Raw genomic sequence first — 18691 nt, forward strand, 5'->3', positions numbered from 1 at the left:
TTAACCAAGAGGAGAAGATAGCAAAGTTGGGAGACAACACACACCCAAACCTCTCCAAGATCCTGACCATCACCCAATCCATATCCTTCAACTCAGAGACAGTGGGGCTCAGAAAACAGGAATGCTCTGATGGGTACGCTAAGTTGTTAATATGTGCAGTGTTGTTGCAGCTATGCGGGTCCCAGGATATTAGATAGACAAGTTGGGTGAGATAATATCTTTTAGTGGACCAGCTTCTGTTGGTGAAAGAGATACACTTTTGAGCTACAAAGGGACCTGAAGAAGAGCTCTGGTGTAGCTCAAAAGCTTCTCTCTTTCAACAACAGAAGTTGGTCCACTAAAAGATATTACCTCACCCACCTTGTCTCTCTCAGTTAGTAAGACAGATCTGTAGCAGGCCATGATTAGAGCTGTCACCTTTGTAGAGAAGGGATGGACGGTCCTACTCTGCTCTACCCTGCCTCCACTGAAAGAATGAAAATCACCAAAATGGCTCCATGTGGATGATACTAATCCAGAAAGCTCCCTTCACTCTGGCATGCACAAAAGGTCCCAGCACATGGTCACGAGAGAGAGTGCTTATCACCTGGATAATACAGATAAGCCACAGACTGAACAGTAGCTGAATTTTGCCCTCAGTAATGGTCTGGAATAAACAAGAGAGCAGCAGGGTCCTGGATCTGGGATGGATTCATCTTCACCTCCAATAATACTCACTTGAGTAGTCCTGTTGAGGCCAGTGGGACTACTCATGTGCATAAAATTAAGCACATGCCTGACTGGGGCCTTACTCCCCACTGTAACTTGCTATTGGTTGCAGAAGCTGGCAATATCTAGGCAGGCTGCCTTCTAGTACAGCTGCTTAATACAGTTCCTAGAACTGGAAAAATGCATGTGGTACAAAGCATCATTCACACGCTATGCAAAAATAGAGAAACCAAAATAAAACATGATGCTATTAATATATGTGGCAGTGTTTAGAACACACACCCATATCAGGTTAGCCTCCAAAGCAGAGACAGATAACCACCTAGACTGTAGCTCATCTCCATGGAAACAAGGGTGAATAAATTTTCCTATCTTGGAGACACTTGATTTTCAGTGCCCTATGTATAGATAAGTGAGACCATATCACTGCTATCTCAAACAACTCCACTAGCTCCCCATAAGCCGGGGTGGGCAAACTTTTTGGCCCGAGGGCCACAACTGGGTATGGAAATTGTATGGCAAGCCATGAATGCTCACAAAATTGGGGGTTGGGGTGCAGGAGGAGATGAGGGCTCCAGCTGGGGGTACAGGCTCTGGGGTGGGGCTGAGGATGCAGGAGGGTGCTCCGGGCTGGGACAAGGGGTTCGGAGGGCGGGAGGGGAATTAGGGCTTGGACAGGAGGTTGGGTTGTGGGAGGGGGTCAGGGCTGCATGTTCCAGGAGGCGTTTACCTCAAGCAGCTCCCAGAAGCGGCGGCATGTCCCCACTCCGGCTCCTATGCGGAGGCGAGGCCAGGCAGCTCTGCACGCTGCCCCGTCCGCAGGCGCCACCTCTGCAGCTCCCATTGGCCGTGGTTCCCGGGCAATGGGAGCTTCGGGGACCACACTTGGGATGGGGGCAGTGTGCAGATCCCCCTGGCTGCCCCTATGCATAGGAGCTAGAGGGAGGACATGCCGCTGTTTCCAGGAACCAGGTGGAGTGGGGCAAACCCCAACCCTGCTCCCCGGCGGGAGCTCGAGGGCCAGATTAAAACATCTGCAGGGCTGGATGCGGCCCTCGGGCCGTAGTTTGCCCACCCCTGTCATAAGCAGAATCACAGAATCATAGAAACGTAAGGCTGGAAGTAACTTAGACACGTCATCTAGTCCAGCCCATCACGCTAATGCAGGACCAAGTGTACCTAGACCATCCCCGACAGGTGTTTGCCTAACCTGTTCTTAAAAACCTCCAATGATGGGGATTCCACAACCTTCTTGGGTAATCTGTTCCAGTGCTTAACTATAAAGTTTTTCCCTTAAATCTCCCTTGCTACAAGCTAAGCTGATTACTTCTTGTCCTACCCTTGGAGGACATGGAGAACAATTAATCGCTGTCCTCTTTATAACAGCCCTTAACACATTTGAAGACTTATGTTCCCCCTTAGCCTTCTCTTCTTTAGACTCCACATGCCCCAGGTTTTTTTTAACCTTTCATCAGATTTTTCTAAACCTCATATAAATTTTTGTTGCTCTCCTCTGGACTCTCTCCAATTTGTCTACATCTTTCTCAAAGTGTGGTGCCTAGATCAGGACACAATACTCCACTTGAGGCCTCACCAGTGCCGAGCTGAGTGAAAGACTTTCTTCACAAGTCTTCCATATGACACTCCTGGTAATACATCCCAAAATGATATTTGCCTTTTTCCCCAACAGCATCACACTGTTGACTCATATTCAATCTGAGATCCATTATAACCTCCAGAATCTTTTCTCCAGTACTGCTGCCTAGCCACTTATTTCCCATTTTGTATTTGTGCATTTAATTCTTCCTTCCTAAGTGTGGTACTTTGCGTTTGTCCTTACTGACTTTCATCTTACTGATTTCAGACCAATTCTCCAATTTATCAAGATCATTTTGAATTCTAATCCTGTTCGCCAAAGAGCTTGCAACCTCTCCCAGCTTGGTGTCATCTGCAAATTTTATAAGCATACTCTTCATGCCATTATCCCAGCCATTAATGAAAATACTGAATAGTACCAATACAGACCCCTGCAACCCCCCACTGAATATGCCCTACCAGTTTGACAATGAGCCACTGCTACTTTTTGAGAACGGCCTTTTAACCAGTTCTGTGCCCATCTTATAGTAACTTCATCAAGACCATAATTCCCTAGTTTTTGTATGAGAATATCATGGTGGGACTGTGTTAAAAGTATTACTAAAATCCAGATATATCAAATGTACTGTTTCCCTGCACTGACTAGGCCAACAATTCCTCAGTTCCAGGGAAAACATCAGAAAGTCTGAGCCAGTTACTATATTCATTTGGGTTTATGTTTTAAAAAACGGCAAATGCCAAAACCATTTCTGGAAGTGTTACACCAGGAATGTATTTGCACTCCAGCTGGGACTAATTCCAAATCTCACTGAAATTCACTGAGAGATTCCCATTGATTTCAGTGGGCAAATGAGTCCAGCACTGAATTAGCTAGTGTTTTGGCTGAAATGCATAGGAATCTTGATTCACTCTTGTATGCAAGATGGTGTTTCACTTCCTGGAGCATTAAAATTAGCCAAGCTAATCTAAAAATTAACAAAACAAGCAACTTGTATCCACATCCATATCTCGTCACAGCCCTCCTCGACCTGAGGAAATGAATACTGCTTTATAATCACGAATCAATCTTTAATACATTCTAAAACATCGACAAAAAAGCAACTTTTAGTGAAGTTTAACTGTATGGAAAGTTTAAAGAAGTTGTAACAAGCTGTTTGGAGCTGGGGAAGACAAAGTAATGTTAAATATAAGACAACATTTGAAATCTGGGTAATTTTTATACTGATTCAAAAGCAGTTTAATTAACTTTCTCTTTTGCCTCCTGAGTTGGACATTTTCAGGCTAAACCAATTTTCCAAGTCAAAGTTATACCAGGACAAAAAAATAATGGAAACTGGTTGCAACCACAGCTATAGGGAGGTTACTGTCACTCCATGATCTCTCACTTCCTCATCCTCTCTCTCTCAGGAAACTGGATTTTAAGCAAGAGGTCCGTCCCTCCCAACTCCTTCCCAGAATGCCTGAAATACAGAGGCAGCCCAGCTGTTCTGCAGCTCTGCATGATAGTCAGTGTTCTCACCAACTTTATGCTGCTTCCTGACTTTGGATCTTTTTAACGCCGCATCCTTCCAGTGATCCAACCTGCCCCCAGACATCCCTCAGACTCACCTCCACAGACAGCGTCTTTCCCAAAGCAAAAAATAAGGGGTGCATGTTAACATCAGGGTCCTTGTGGAAGCAGTTGGGTTTGGCATGGTGCTGGAAGTGCAAATGATTCCACCAGCTGGCTGGTGCACCCTGCAAGAACAAATGAGACCAGAGGATTCAAACGTCAATGCTGCCAAAAATAAAGTCAACTCCTCCACCATTTATTCACCCATTCCCCAGAGCTGCACCACATTCCCCTCCCTGTCACGTTTAGGGAACAAGATCCTTCTTGAACCTGTGGGGCTCCCTTGCTCTAAGTCCTGTTGAAACTCCGGCAATTGCTCTCAGCACTGAACACTTACTTTCAGATGGCCAATCACAAACTTGTGAACCAAGTGGTTCCATTTGGATTTGCTGAACACCGAGAGGTGCCCGAAATCATGCTGGAGCCACCCAGCCTGGGCCTGGAAAACAAAAGGAATCACTGAGAAAACAGCCAGAGCTTAGTGAGCTTCTGCAACAGTGTTCATTCTCCACACATACAGTCATAGGAACAACACTCCTGCTCTCCTGACTGTTGATCTCAAGCAGGGGAGAGCCCCCTGTACTGGTCACAAGGAGATATTTCCATTCTCTACACACAATCCCAAATGTCGCTCCCTCACTGTACTGCCACTAGACTCCAGTCCAGACCGGGTGAGGTTACAGAGCGCTGGAGAGTTGTTTATGTGGAGAAGAAGGGGCCAGGAAGAAAAGGCTATGGAACTAAGAATCAGGGCATTTATTCTCTTCAAACTGGTCGGAGTGCCATAACAAAGTAGCCTTTGATGAGAAGCCTGCCTCCTCTGACTGTTTGCAATTCCAGAGGGACCACCTGGGCAGAGGAGGAACAGCTGGGGCTTTCAGAGCTGCTATGTCCTCAGCTCCAGGGCACTACATGTTCCCATGGGAGCACAAGGAGGGCATGGCTACTGCCTAGTGTCGCTCAAAGTTCATACAAAACAGAGCAGAGTACAGCCTTGTTTCCACTATAGCAAGAAGTCCAGGACAAATGGCGCGCTGTAGCAGACTATGGGGAGAAGATACGTAGGATACCAGTTCTAACTCCGCTCACTCAAAAAGCACGTGTCAAGGGGCTGCGTTCTCCCCCCCCCCCCGGCAGCTGTGCCCACCAGACCCTGGGAAGGAGGGGGCTGGAATTCTCGTGAGCCTGCCACATCCAGAGCTTCTGCTGTATTTCCAACAGCTCCTCCTCCTAAGAGAGGCTGAGTCTAAAATAGCTGGGAGCTTCCCACAACCACTGCTCCTCCCTTCCAGCTCCTCCTGTTAAGACAGGCAAGGAATGGAGAAGCTGTGAGCTCTCTACGTCTGGAACTCTTCACAGTGCCTCTTGCTGGGAGAGACCAGAAATGGAGACGGATTCAGCTCCCCACTCCCAGCATTCCTGAAGCATTTTCAAGTTTATCTTTCCTTGGCTCACCAAGTAAAAGAGCATCAGAGGTACTGACAGAAGCACCCGGTGATATGTCATTGGTCCTGAGTTTGTGGAAGTACAGGATGAAACCTAAACAGTTTACCTGGACGGTGCCTAGCAGCAATGCAGAGAAGAGGAAAGGCAGCAAGGATGACCCAAAGTACCAGATGGTGAGCCAGGCGGCAGCATCCAGCAGCAGAACATGCAGGAGAAGCAGGAAGAAGAAGAGGTGGTTGGGATTGAGGAGTCCCATCCTCTCGACGGTGGTGCGCAGCTCCCGGAAGTCCTCTACCAGCAATTTCTGCAGGGAGACCCAACATTCAGCACTCTCCCAACATTCAGGGTGGTGCAGGACAGCAGCCTCAGGAGCCCTGGGAACTCCAGAGGGGTCATTGCAGCCGGAGTGGAAAGCTGGGGTTCCCTCAGAGGCAGTAGCTGTGACATCAGGGAAAGTATGCAGCTGACATGCTATGACCCTTGGGCAGGTGAAGGGTCTCTGTGACACGGGGAGAGCCTATGGCTGACCGGATCTTCCCTTCTTACTCCCACCCTCAGGTGAGGGTCGCTAGGATACCAAAGGGATCCCCTGGTCAGTAGGAGCCGCCCTCTCCCGTCTGCGTCCCTGTATCACTGAGGGAAGCCTGCAGCTAACATGTTCTGCTCCCCGCCTGATGAGTGTTGCAGTAACACAGGAAGAAACCTGTGACCAACAGGCCCTGTTTTTCTAGGCTGGTATTGCCAGACACCAAGGGGAAGCCTCAAGCACACATGATTCCAAGATGCAATGTGATTTACCATTTACTGGAAGTTCTGGTTGCCAGTAAATGAGCGATATCAGTACATCCCCACTGCTGCCGCAATACATCCCAAAATCGATGTTTTACGACACTCACGTTTTTGCTGGGCTCAAAGCTGGGTTGATCCGGTGCCAGTTCCCCAATCAACAGTGAGTTCATGTACTTTCTCACCAGAGCCTTGTCAAGGTGGAACGCCGTGAAGGGATCCTGAAATACAGACAAGAGAATGGGGTGAGATAAATCACACACTGGGGCAGGGGAGCAGACAAGATGCTACATGAACATCCCCAGTCTAGCAGAAAGTAATCTAGTGGTGGAGCTACTGGACCCTTCTTCTTTCCCTGCCCAACAGCAATCTCTTCAAAACCAAAACAGACAGCTTCCAGTAGGAGCTCTCTGCCACTTTCTAGCTAGATATTTCTAATGCATGTCACCATGGTATCTGGGCCCTCTTCCTACCTACCTCTGAATCAGAAGTCTTTCCTTTCCTGTCCAACCCATAACATGCCTCCTTGACCCCATCCTCTTCTGCCTCCTGTTTCCTCTCATTTCCCTACTTTTGTGCAACACCAGCCATTCCCTCTCCTGGCTCCAACCCCTCCACTTTCAAAATATAAACTTATGTGCCCTCTTCTGTACTCCACCTGGTTCTCTAACACCCCATTTCCCTCTTTCCTTTGCCTCTAACCATTCCAAGCAATGGTTTACTCCCATTCCCTCCATTTCCCACACTTCCAGCTGGGCTAAGGGCAGGCAGCAAAGCTTACGCTGCAGTCGCTCCTCCTGATCACAGGAACTGCTGTGACATCTCCAACGGGCATTGCTATTTTCGATGCTCTGCACTCTCCCTACTGGACTAACCAGCGTGGTTCATCCACCGCAAAGGGCTGGAGGCAGAGTGCTGCCTCAGTGACCTGCAGAATGGGTGCACAAGAGCTAGTGGAGAAACAGGCTGAGGATTGGGGCAACTGGAGGGTAGGGATAGGACTGGGCTGGCTGAATTGAAAAGGTTAATCAGGTGAAGGAGGAGGGTTGGGGAGGTTCCCCCAATTTTACCCCAGGTTCTGCCACTCACTGCAAACAAAACCCCCAGGCTCTTCCAGGCTTGTCCCCACTGACAATCTCCCATGGGAACATCTCACAGCTTCCCTGTTTACTACTGCTCCCACTCCAGCTGCCTTTGGTTTCCTCAAATGCCTCCCCCAACATTACTGAGCAGTCTGTGTAATAAGCTCCTGACTCCCCCAACACCTGTGCACTGCTGCTGCAAGCCCTGCAAGGAAATCAGTGACTTCTTGTCACTTGGGAAAATCATCAATCACTTAGCAGCTTTATGTTCCCTGTGCCCTCTCTGGGAAAGTGTGGCCCCAACCAAGCAAGTCAGGGTTTATATACCTGTATCACTATATTCACAGTCCAACTTGCTTTAGATTCCAAACACACTGGAGGGGGCGCACATGTTAGTTTGGTGCCTCACCCCCATTAAAAGTCTCCCACTTTGTCTCATGTTACATTTCCTCTCCCCGTGTCTGTCCTAGCAGTGAGGTTACAGTCTTCCCAGGACTAAGTTTGCTTTCTCTTTTCAAGGGAATCCCTGCCCCCACTCCTGGTTTTCTTTGTTTCCAGTACATTGCTCAGCACTGCACGTGCCCACATGGCTTTGTGTTCTTTTGCAAAGTGCTAGCCCTTTAAATGGCACCTAGCCAGGAAAAAACAGTTTTCAAATGTGGCTGATGCAGCCATTTCCAGCTCAGCCTTGTTGTATTTAATCAGGAAGGGGAGAGGGCATCCGCTCAGCTCAGGCTTACCTAAACAGGGGAGAGAGAGAGAGGGGTATTTCCATCTCTATTCTCCTATTGGAAGAGGGAGAATAAGGAGGTGGTACATGGGCAGACCAGGAGCCAGTGGTACCACAAGTTTAGACCAATCACTACAATGGTGGTTGTACAACCTGGCAGTAAAGTCTCAAGGGAGAGGGGGTAGGGGATTGTGATGGGGCTTTAATGCACCTTCTGAGAATCATGGTACTGAGGCAGCAAGACACACATTTAAAGGGGACGTGCTTTTCCTTTGCTTTTGTTTTTTCTAGGAATCTGATTTTGGATTTCCAAATATAGAAATATCCAAAAAAGCTGGGATTCACTCCAGCTCAGCAAAAAGAACAGGAGGACTTATGGCACCTTAGAGCCTAACAAATTTATTAGAGCATAAGCTTTCGTGGGCTACAGCCCACTTCATCGGTTGCATAGAATGGAACATATAGTAAGATCGAGGGACGTGATCGTTCCCCTCTATTCGACACTGGTGAGGCCTCATCTGGAGTACTGTGTCCAGTTTTGGGCCCCACACTACAGGAAGGATGTGGATAAATTGGAAAGAGTACAACGAAGGGCAACGAAAATGATTAGGGGTCTAGAGCACATGACTTATGAGGAGAGGCTGAGGGAGCTGGGATTGTTTAGTCTGCAGAAGAGAAGAATGAGGGGGGATTTGATAGCTGCTTTCAACTACCTGAAAGGGGGTTTCAAAGAGGATGGCTCTAGACTGTTCTCAATGGTAGCAGATGACAGAACGAGGAGTAATGGTCTCAAGTTGCAATGGGGGAGGTTTAGATTGGATATTAGGAAAAACTTTTTCACTAAGAGGGTGGTGAAACACTGGAATGCGTTACCTAGGGAGGTGGTAGAATCTCCTTCCTTAGAGGTTTTTAAGGTCAGGCTTGACAAAGCCCTGGCTGGGATGATTTAACTGGGACTTGGTCCTGCTTTGAGCAGGGGCTTGGACTAGATGACCTTCTGGGGTCCCTTCCAACCCTGATATTCTATGATTCTATGATTCTATGATTCTATGATAGATAGATAGATATACTTACAGATAAGTTGGAAGTTACCATACAAACTGTGAGAGGCTAATTAGTTAAGATGAGCTATTATCAGCAGGAGAAAAAAAACTTGTAGTGATAACCAAGATGGCCCATTTAGACAGTTGACAAGAAACTCCCTGAAAAAGCACAGGAACAGATCCGCACAGATACACCCCTGGAGCCCCGAGCAGGGGTATTCTACCTGCTTCCCAAGATCCATAAACCTGGGAATCCTGGATGCCCCATCATCGCAGGCATTGGCACCCTGACAGCAGGATTGTCTGGCTATGTTGTCTCTCTCCTCAGGCCCTAGGCTACCAGCACTCCCAGCTATCTTCGAGACACCACTGACTTCCTAAGGAAACTACAATCCATCGGTGATCTTCCAGAAAACACCCTCCTGGCCACTATGGATGTAGAAGCCCTCTACACCGACATTCCACACAAAGATGGACTACAAGCCGTCAGGAACAGTATCCCCGATAATGTCACGGCTAACCTGGTGGCTGAACTTTGTGACTTTGTCCTCACCCACAACTATTTCACATTTGGGGACAATATATACCTTCAAGTCAGCGGCACTGCTATTGGTACCTACATGGCCCCACAGTATGCTAACATTTTTATGGCTGACTTAGAACAACGCTTCCTTAGCTCTCATTCCCTAACACCCCTACTCTACTTGCGCTACATTGATGACATCTTCATCATCTGGACCCATGGAAAAGAAGCCCTTGAGGAATTCCACCATGATTTCAACAATTTCCATCCCACCATCAACCTCAGCCCAGACCACCATCAATGTCAGCCCAGACCAATCCACACAAGCGGTCCATTTCCTGGACACTACTGTGCTAACAAGCGATGGTCACATAAACACCACCCTATACCGGAAACCTACTGACCACTATGCTTACCTACATGCCTCCAGCTTCCATCCAGGACGCACCACACAATCCATTTTCTACAGCCAAGCTCTAAGATACAACCGCATTTGCTCCAATCCCTCAGACAAACACCTACAAGATCTCTATCAAGCATTCTTAAAACTACAATACCCACCTGCTGAAGTGAAAAAACAGAAGTCACCTACTACAGGACAGGCCCAACAAACAAAATAACAGAACGCCACTAGCTGTCACCTTCAGCCCCCAGCTAAAACCTCTCCAGCGCATCATCAAAGATTTACAACCTATCCTGAAAAATAATCCCTCACTCTCACAGATCTTGGGAGACAGACCAGTCCTGGCTTACAGACCACCCCCCAACCTGAGGCAAATACTCACGAGCAACCACACACCACACAACAAAAACACTAACTCAGGAACCTATCCTTGCAACAAAGCCCGGTGTGAACTCTGTCCACATATTTATTCAAGTGACATCATCATAGGACCTAATCACATTAGCCACGCCATTAGGGGCTCGTTCACCTGCACATCTACCAATGTGATATATGCCACCATATGCCAGCAATGCCCCTCTGCCATGTACATTGGCCAAACCGGACAGTCTCTATGCAAAAGAATAAATGGACACAAATCTGACATCAGGAATCATAACATTCAAAACCAGTAGGAGAACACTTTAAATCTTTTACTCAGTGGCCGGAGAGGTTGAAGGTGGCAATTTTGCAACAGAAAAGCTTCAAAAACAGACTCCAAGGAGAAACTGCTGAGCTTGAATTAATATGCAAACTAGATATCATTAACTTGGATTTGAATAGAGACTGGGAGTGGCTGAATCATTACACATATTGAATCTATTTCCTTAAGTGATGTATCCTCACACCTTCTTGTCAACTGTCTAAATGGGCCATCTTGATTATCACTACAAAAGTTTTTTTCTCCTGCTGATAATAGCTCATCTTAACTAATTAGCCTCTCACAGTTTGTATGGTAACTTCCAACTTATCTGTATGTATATCTATCTATCTTACTATATATTCCATTCTAAGCATCCGATGAAGTGGGCTATAACCCACGAAAGCTTATGCTCTAATAAATTTGTTAGTCTCTAAGGTGCCACAAATACTCCTGTTCTTTTTGCGGATACAGACTAACATGGCTGCTACTCTGAAACTCCAGCTCAGCTACTTCAGAGGTGAGCAGTTCCATTTCACCCCGTTGTAGTTACTCTCTGAAGATGAGAAAGCATAACGCTTCTTGTGTGTCACAGTTCAGGGCAACTGCTCCCATATTCCCTCCATATGGTTCAGCAAGGGCATCCCACTCTAGGCTTCTGGCCCCCCAGCCTTGCCTCTCTTGAGTGGAAACCCGCTTCTCTCTCCCTTCTGAACAGGTATTTCCAGGCTGAACAGTTCCCTACCTACACTGTATTATTCCCCAGCAAGGTGGATTGCCTCAAGAGGGCAGGGTCTGTGCTTTGTTTTCTCTTCAGAGACTAATAACAGGGTAATTGCCAACAATGAGTTACCACACACAATGAGTTATGAGTTACCACACAGCTCTTTCTAAGCAAGCACTTTAATTCTTAAGGGCAAAGCATTACAGAGAGAACATATTTTAAAACAATAAAAGAATCTACAAGCATGATAATATGCTTACCAGAGATCACCCCAATTCCAGCATGGGCTCTGGGAGGTTAACAGTCCTTCAGACCCCTCCCAGCAGTTGGCCAATGGTTTCAGGTTTATAACATCCTTTGCTCAGAACAAGAACCCAAGTTTTAGGGCCTCAGTGGACCAAAGACCTCCAAACCCTCTCCTAAGGATTGGGGACCCCCTTGGATAAGAGGCCTGGCCGTTTGCTGGATCAGAAAGAAGGTCCAAGTCACTTTTAACTCAGACTATTTAACCATAAGTCCTTTCTTTGTTTGTTGAGCTCTGGAGAATCCAGTTTATGCGAACCTCATCAGAGAGGGGTGCTTCTCTGGAGATGTTATAACCTGAACACCTTTGACTAATCACCCCTCCCTGCTTTTCTCAGTTCCTGGAGGAGCTGTATTTACTCTTCCTGGGAAAATACATATAATACCTGGCCCACAAGGCTATATATACCACTCATTTAATACAATGGACTCCAAAGATATTAATATCCTGCAATAGCCTTCACAAACCTTATTGAACTGAGTTAAATCTTATTTTATTGAATTGTGTTTATTATATCTGTCACAGTTTGCTCCCCGGGTCTGTTAATACCTGATAGCACATAAATCCAACACTAGGTGCCTATGACCCTTATGACTGACCCATTTCTCAGACTCTCCTTCACTGGAACAAGGCTTAAAATGGATGGAATTGTCATGATCTTGTGGAGGTTATGAAGGACTGCACACTGCCTTAGGCTGCTGGCTATGCCCATATTGTGCAGCCCTAGAAGACATTGGGTCCCAAATTGTATTCCTACCCCGGTCAGTGTCTGGGATTAAAAGGGGACGTAATGAAATTGAAATGTCGTCAATCACAATAAGTTAAGAGTAGTTTCAGGTACTATGTCTGCCCCTGAGGCCATGTGCCAAACTTTGTGATTTACAACCACATCATCCTAATTTTTTAAAAAGTTTTCCTCTCCCCATGTGTAAAAGACTCAGGCAGCCAACAGAGAAAAACTGACTACACAGGGAAAGAGTAAACGTGATCTGACTACCCACGTAGGTGCTACCAAATACGTACATTTTCCCAGTCCTAGTAATCTTAGTTATTGTTTCTAGTAAAAGTAGCAGAGAAAACATTTTCAGACAGCAGGGTGATTTTTAAGTTGACAGTATCCTTTAATAATACTCTGCAATTATATAGCTCTTTGCAAACACTGGGCTAGATTTTCAAAGGTAGAGGAATACAATTTTATATAAACATATATAATGTAATAATATATAAACATTTGCACATGTTTAATTTACTCAGGCAAATACTTGATGTATACCTTATATGCACAAGTCAAGTATTTGTATGCAGATGTGGCCTGACTGTCCGTGTCTGAATGCACGTGTGCAAGAGTGCGCACCTAACCTTGAAAATCGGGCACATTATGGAGATTGCATTTGAAAATCTTCCAGTGTTGCCTTAGATAGTTTTAGCTCCTATGAACAGCTGTTTATACCCACCACAGTATCTTGTGCTTAGTACAGACAATATAGTAGAACCTCAGAGTTACGAACAGCTCAGCAATGGAGGTTGTTCGTAACTCTGAAATGTTCATAACTCTCAATAAAATGTTATGGTTGTTCTTCCAAAAGTTTACAACTGAACATTGACTTAACACAGCTTTGAAACTTTACTATGCAGAAGAAAAATGCTACTTTCCCCTTGTTTTTTAGTAGTTTACATTTAACACAGTACTGTACTGTATTTGCTGTTTGTTTGTTTGTTTTTTGTCTCTGGTGCTGCCTTATTGTGTACTTCTGGTTCCAAATAAGGTGTGTGGTCGACTGGTCAGTTCGTAACTCTGGTGTTCATAACTCTGAGGTTCTACTGTACCTAATAACACTGCAAACACTGATCTTATCTAAAACAATTGACAAGTGATGTGCTCTTACACTATGTCTGTAGTTATGAAGTACTAGGTATTTTTCATTATCTCCCTTTTATAGATGAGGAAACTGCAGCTGAGAAAGGTTAAGACCCAAGGACTGGACCCAAGGCCCTTAGAGAGGTTAAGACCCAAGTCCCTGACCATGCAAGCACTTACCTCAATGGGACTACTCAGTTGAATAAAATTAAATGTACAGAAGTGTTTACAGGTTCAGAGTCATCATTTTCAAAAGTGTTCACTAATTTTGTATGGCACCCTCAGTCAAAAATGTTGGCCTTAACCTTTCTAAGCCCAAGTTTCCAAATATGTAAAACGTAATATCCACATGTGGCTGTGCAGATTTTAAATTCAGAATTTTTTTGGGTTGTTCTCTCTGGTAGAAGTTCTCATTGCCACTTCTCAGACCCAGAGAGTTAAATTGCATTATTTGGGCTGGGCATGTTGTAGTCTACTGGATCAGGAATGGAACAGGCAATTAAAATTGCTTTTTGAGTTTTCTCACATCTCTCAGCAAAAACTGGTCTTCTGAAATCTTTACAAACTTCACAGTTTGTGGGTCTGCAAAAACCACACAAAGTGAACTAGTGAAAAATCTTACGCGTGAAAATATTTTTACCACTTTCACCCAGCCCAAGTCCCTACCCTCTGCTGTCAGCTCCCCCCATTGAGATGCCTTGGGACAGCTGACAGTTGGGGTGCACACAGACGTACATGCAAAAATACGTACCATGCTTTAACAAAGTAGCCATTTATGTGCTGGCTAGTAAATCTCAAAAAACATATGTGGAGTGGACAGACAAGTGATCTCATGAAGCATAATCGGCATAAGTCAGCTTGTGCACGTTTAAACTGAAAGCTCAGCAGGGTAGGGATTTTGGTCTCTGTCTAGCATCAGTTACCTAAATACCAAGTACATCTACACTGTTATATAAAAAATAAATCAGAACTAAAATCCGGGAAAGCAGATGCACTTTAGAGACCCAGTACACCAAAGCAGTTAAGCAGGTGCTTAAATTTTATGTGTGTCAGCAAACCTGTTGACTTCATGCTTAAAGATAAGCATATGCTTAAGTGCTTTACTAGATTGGGGCCTAAGTGAGGGAGCTGAGGATAATACTGACAACAATACCCTTGTAAGGGGTAATCAAGAAAACCCCATCTCTCCAAAGTATTTCTTCCCCGCTGAATCTACATGTTCAGCAACATGCTAGCACGACTCTTGACCACAACTTTTCTGGTGGGGCCTTCCCTTCACCTTTCATATCAACCTCCAGCTAGAAGATATATGGTAAATTTACAAGTCCAGTGCTAAACATACTGTGATCTGCTTTTTACCTCAGACAGCAGCTTCAAAATCTCTGATTCATAATCAGAATTACACAATAAGTCAAGCTACCACTTCAACAGAGGTAAGCAGATCCCACTACTTATCTCCCTCTCCCCATTAGTGCATCCCTTTGCCACCAGGGGGCACATGTTCTACAGACTCTGGCCTTTCTTCTTCCTCTTACTACAGACTTTCAGAATCCCCATCGCCATACAGCTGCTCCAGAGAGCCCCTTCCCCAGACTCTCAGTCAGGTACATAGGAGAACTTGAACCACACAGTCATCCTGCTGGTCTTTACCAGGATCTCTGTGTGGGGATTAGTGCTGCTCAGAGAACTGTGGAGGTATCATCATCACATGCACAGGGCTTCAAAGAGCAGGTGGCCCTTTGGAACTGGCCTAACTCAAGTGTTCCGCCATCTGTGCCCCATACACATGCCATGCTGCGCCTTCCTCCCCTGATTTGCTCCCTCCATTCCTCTCATTTCCTGGCACTGCCTCTGGATACAGCCCTTTGATTTCTCCAACATACAGTCCTCCACCCCCACTACAGGGAATAAGAAAAGGAGTACTTGTGGCACCTTACAGACTAACAAATTTATTTGAGCATAAGCTTTCGTGATCTACAGCTCACTACATAGGATGCATTCAGTGGAAAATACAGTGGGGAGATTTATATATACACACACGGAGAACATGAAACAATGGGTTTTATCATACACACTGTAAGGAGAGTGATCACTTAAGATGAGCCATCACCAGCGGGGGGGGGGGAGGAGGAGGAAAGCCTTTCATGGTGATAATCAAGGTGGGCCATCATTTCCAGCAGTTAACAAGAACGTCTGAGGAACAGTGGGGGGGTGGGGTGGGGGGGAGAAATAACATGGGGAAAGTTTTACTTTGTGTAATGACTCATCCACTCCCAGTCTCTATTCAAGCCTAAGTTAATTGTATCCAGTTTGCAAATTATTTTTTTGTTGAAGGATAGCCACCGTCAGGTAATCGAGTGACCGGAGAGACTGAAGTGTTCTCTGACTGGTTTTTGATAAAATCCCTGCAGTTGAATCCTTTCTTGCCCTCTCCCCGTCACACAACATTTAGCTTGTGCCTAGTACCACCCCTCCCGTTCGCTCATCCCCTAGGCTCTGCCCCCTCCCATCCCCACTGCCTCTGCTGCTCTCCCCAGCCCTTTCCACACACATCTCCCCGGGGCCTGCAGACACCACAAAGCAGGGCACAGTCACAGCGCGACCCCAAATCAGCGTCCACGATGACCCGCTCACCGCCTGCCCCAGCCTCAGGGCGGGGCTCAGCCCTGCACGGGGAGTAAAGGGGACCCGCCAGCCCCGGCCCTCACCGTGGCATCTTGCCCGGCGTAGTGACTGATGACTCGGGCGCCCCCCGGGTGCCGCCGGTAGAACCGGCTGATGTCATAGACCTTCCTGTCGATCACCAGCCACCGCTCCTGCTGCGGGTGCCCCCGGCCCGTGCGGAGCCCGATCTCCTCCCAGGTGAAGCGCCGCGGGGAGGAGCCCGCGCCCGGCTCCGGCTCCGGCTCCTCCATCCCCGCTTGCTGCTGCCGCCGCGCTTAGCCCGGCTCTGCCAGTTCAGCACCGCCTCTGTCCGCCGGAGCGCGAGCGGCGCAGCCCGGCCCCCGGGACACGCCCCCTCAGAGCTCAATGGCTAGCTCTCTCCTCCAGCCCCGCCCATTAGAGAGCGCATTGGGTCATATGTTCCCTAACCCCGCCCCCACAGCCGCCCCGCCGAGAGCTCATTGGCTTCATTCCGGCACATTGGAGCCCATCCCAATGTCATTGGTTGTTGAATCACTCCGGCGCACACGTGGCGGATCTTTGCCATTTTATTGGCTTATTTTCTTGTCAATCATGCCAGACACCCACCGCCATGCTTCCCTCGTCTCCGCTATGAAGGGAGGTCTCTGGGTTTTAATGCTGCTTTTCCCCTGGGGCTACTAGCGGGGCGGGGGGAGAGAAGAGACGGGGAGCGTCCTGCCGCAGGGAGAGCTCGGTGGTTTGAGCATTGGCCTGCTAAACCCAGGGTTGTGAGCTCAGCCCTTGAGGGGGCCATTTGGGATCTGGGACAAAAATTGGGGATTGGTCCTGCTTTGAGCAGGGGGTTGGACTAGATGACCTCCTGGGTCCCTTCCAGCCCTGATATTCTATGATTCTTCACCCAAGCTCATGGGATCCAGTTCTTAAGCAATCCAGCCCCAATAGCTCTGGATTCCTCTTTTTAATCCTTCCCACTCCTCCTTCCCACCCCCTCTTAAAAACCAGGGGATTTAAGAACATCAGCCCGGCATTGGTCCCATGGTAAGGTTTGGATTTCGAGCTTACTAGAGTCAGGGTACAACTGACCTTCCCTCGCCCACTGCCCAGCTCCCACTGCCACAGAAGCTTCTGACACCCAACATCCTGACCAGCCGAGTACTTTGGATGGGCATCAATCCAGTATTCTGTGCCTGTTTGAGCATCGGAGCCGGAGAAAGGGGACAGCTCTCACCCAGGTGCCACCCTGTCACCCTCCCCCTCCCCCCTGGGGGTCTGAGAATGAGAACTGGAGTGTCATTTCTGCTTGCCTCTAAAGGCCGCCAAATGGCAGAAGAAATGGATCATTCCCCAACTCCCCTGCTCCTTGACTAAATCATTCTTCTGGCTCCATTCAGCCAGTTGCTTCCCATGCTGCATTTCAGGACAAAAGCACATAGCTACTTCTGCAGGGTTTACAGAGATGTGAAGGAAGATCCAGCTGGGTTTGGTAACAGTCAGGCAGTGTGGGGAAAGCAGAGGAGAGCAAGTGAGTGAACATGATACCCAGGTTGTGAGCACAGGGTATGGGGAGGAGGACAGCAGGGGATGGTGAACAACGTTAAAGGAGATAAAATGGTGAACAGAGATGGGACATCAGCTACCAGCGATCAGAGATGAACAGTGCGTGGCATGATGAGGTGGAGAGAGGCACTGAGGAAGATGACCCTAGATCACTGGTCAACCAACTGGGAAAGGGAGAAGAAGTGAAGGGCCACGCCATCAGATGAGGCAGCAGCCTGGGAAACTGAAAACACCCAGGATAAGTAGGGGAGGAGGAAGGAGAGCTGGGGAGCCAGGCTGCCAACAGGGGACTAACAAGGGAGGAAGACCCTGACCCACTTTGGCACTTGACCAGAGCTGTCATAACTGTGGAGTTCTTCCCTGCTAGAATGACAGAGGGGTGGCTGGGCCAAATTTGAGTGGTTTTGCAACCCCATGCACCAGGTCGCAACACCACTCAAATTTGAGGTGGCTATGCAGGTAACACCCTCCTCAGCTGCCCCCCGCCCCCCCCCCCACATCCTCTCTCTCTCTCTCTCTCTCAGTTTTCTGTTGCTGGCTTCTCTTTTTCTATTCATGAGACTGCAAAGTAACTAAGACCACCTGAGCTGTTGCCACTGCCTCTTATCTAAATTAATGATGTACTTAAATAGCAAACACACGTCTCTCTTCTGCTTTGGAAGGGGACTGTGGCAATTGTGAGTAGGGTGACCAGATGTCCCGATTTTATAGGGACAGTACCAATATTTGGGGCTTTGTCTGATATAGGCACCTATTACCCCCCCCCCACCCCCATCCCGATTTGTCACACTTGCTGTCTGGTCACCCTAGTTGTGAGGGATGTTAACTTCTTCAGCACCAGCAGAGACTAGTCCTCTGTATGAACCCTCATTACTGATTTCCAAATTCCCCTTCCTCTTCATTCATACTTTCAGCTCTGAGCTCTGCTCAGAATATGGGCCCATATTCTCTCCTCAGAGATATTTAGATACCTAACTCCCACTGAAATCAATTG

General features: G+C 47.3%; 1 protein-coding gene across 3 annotated transcripts in view; it reads right to left on the bottom strand.

Annotated features, from left to right (window-relative positions):
- Positions 1-16545, bottom strand: part of LOC119857371 (acyl-CoA (8-3)-desaturase-like) — a 30650-nt gene extending 14105 nt beyond the window's left edge. Inside the window, exons 1-5 of one of the 3 annotated variants that reach the window (XR_006282376.1) lie at positions 16203-16475; positions 6259-6369; positions 5469-5666; positions 4254-4355; positions 3913-4041 (exon numbers count right to left, since the gene is read on the bottom strand). Coding sequence is in view for 2 of the 3 variants with exons in the window: in XM_038406165.2 (XP_038262093.1) it covers positions 3913-4041; positions 4254-4355; positions 5469-5666; positions 6259-6369; positions 16203-16409 (747 nt within the window). In the remaining variant the exon portion in view is untranslated. Of the gene's footprint in view, positions 1-3912; positions 4042-4253; positions 4356-5468; positions 5667-6258; positions 6370-16202 lie in introns of all 3 variants that reach the window. The other 2 variants (XM_038406165.2, XM_043517639.1) reach the window with 2 other exon arrangements.
- Positions 16546-18691: the final 2146 nt, after the last annotated feature.

Source organism: Dermochelys coriacea, chromosome 6 (assembly GCF_009764565.3).
Source record: "Dermochelys coriacea isolate rDerCor1 chromosome 6, rDerCor1.pri.v4, whole genome shotgun sequence".
Taxonomy (NCBI): domain Eukaryota; kingdom Metazoa; phylum Chordata; order Testudines; family Dermochelyidae; genus Dermochelys; species Dermochelys coriacea.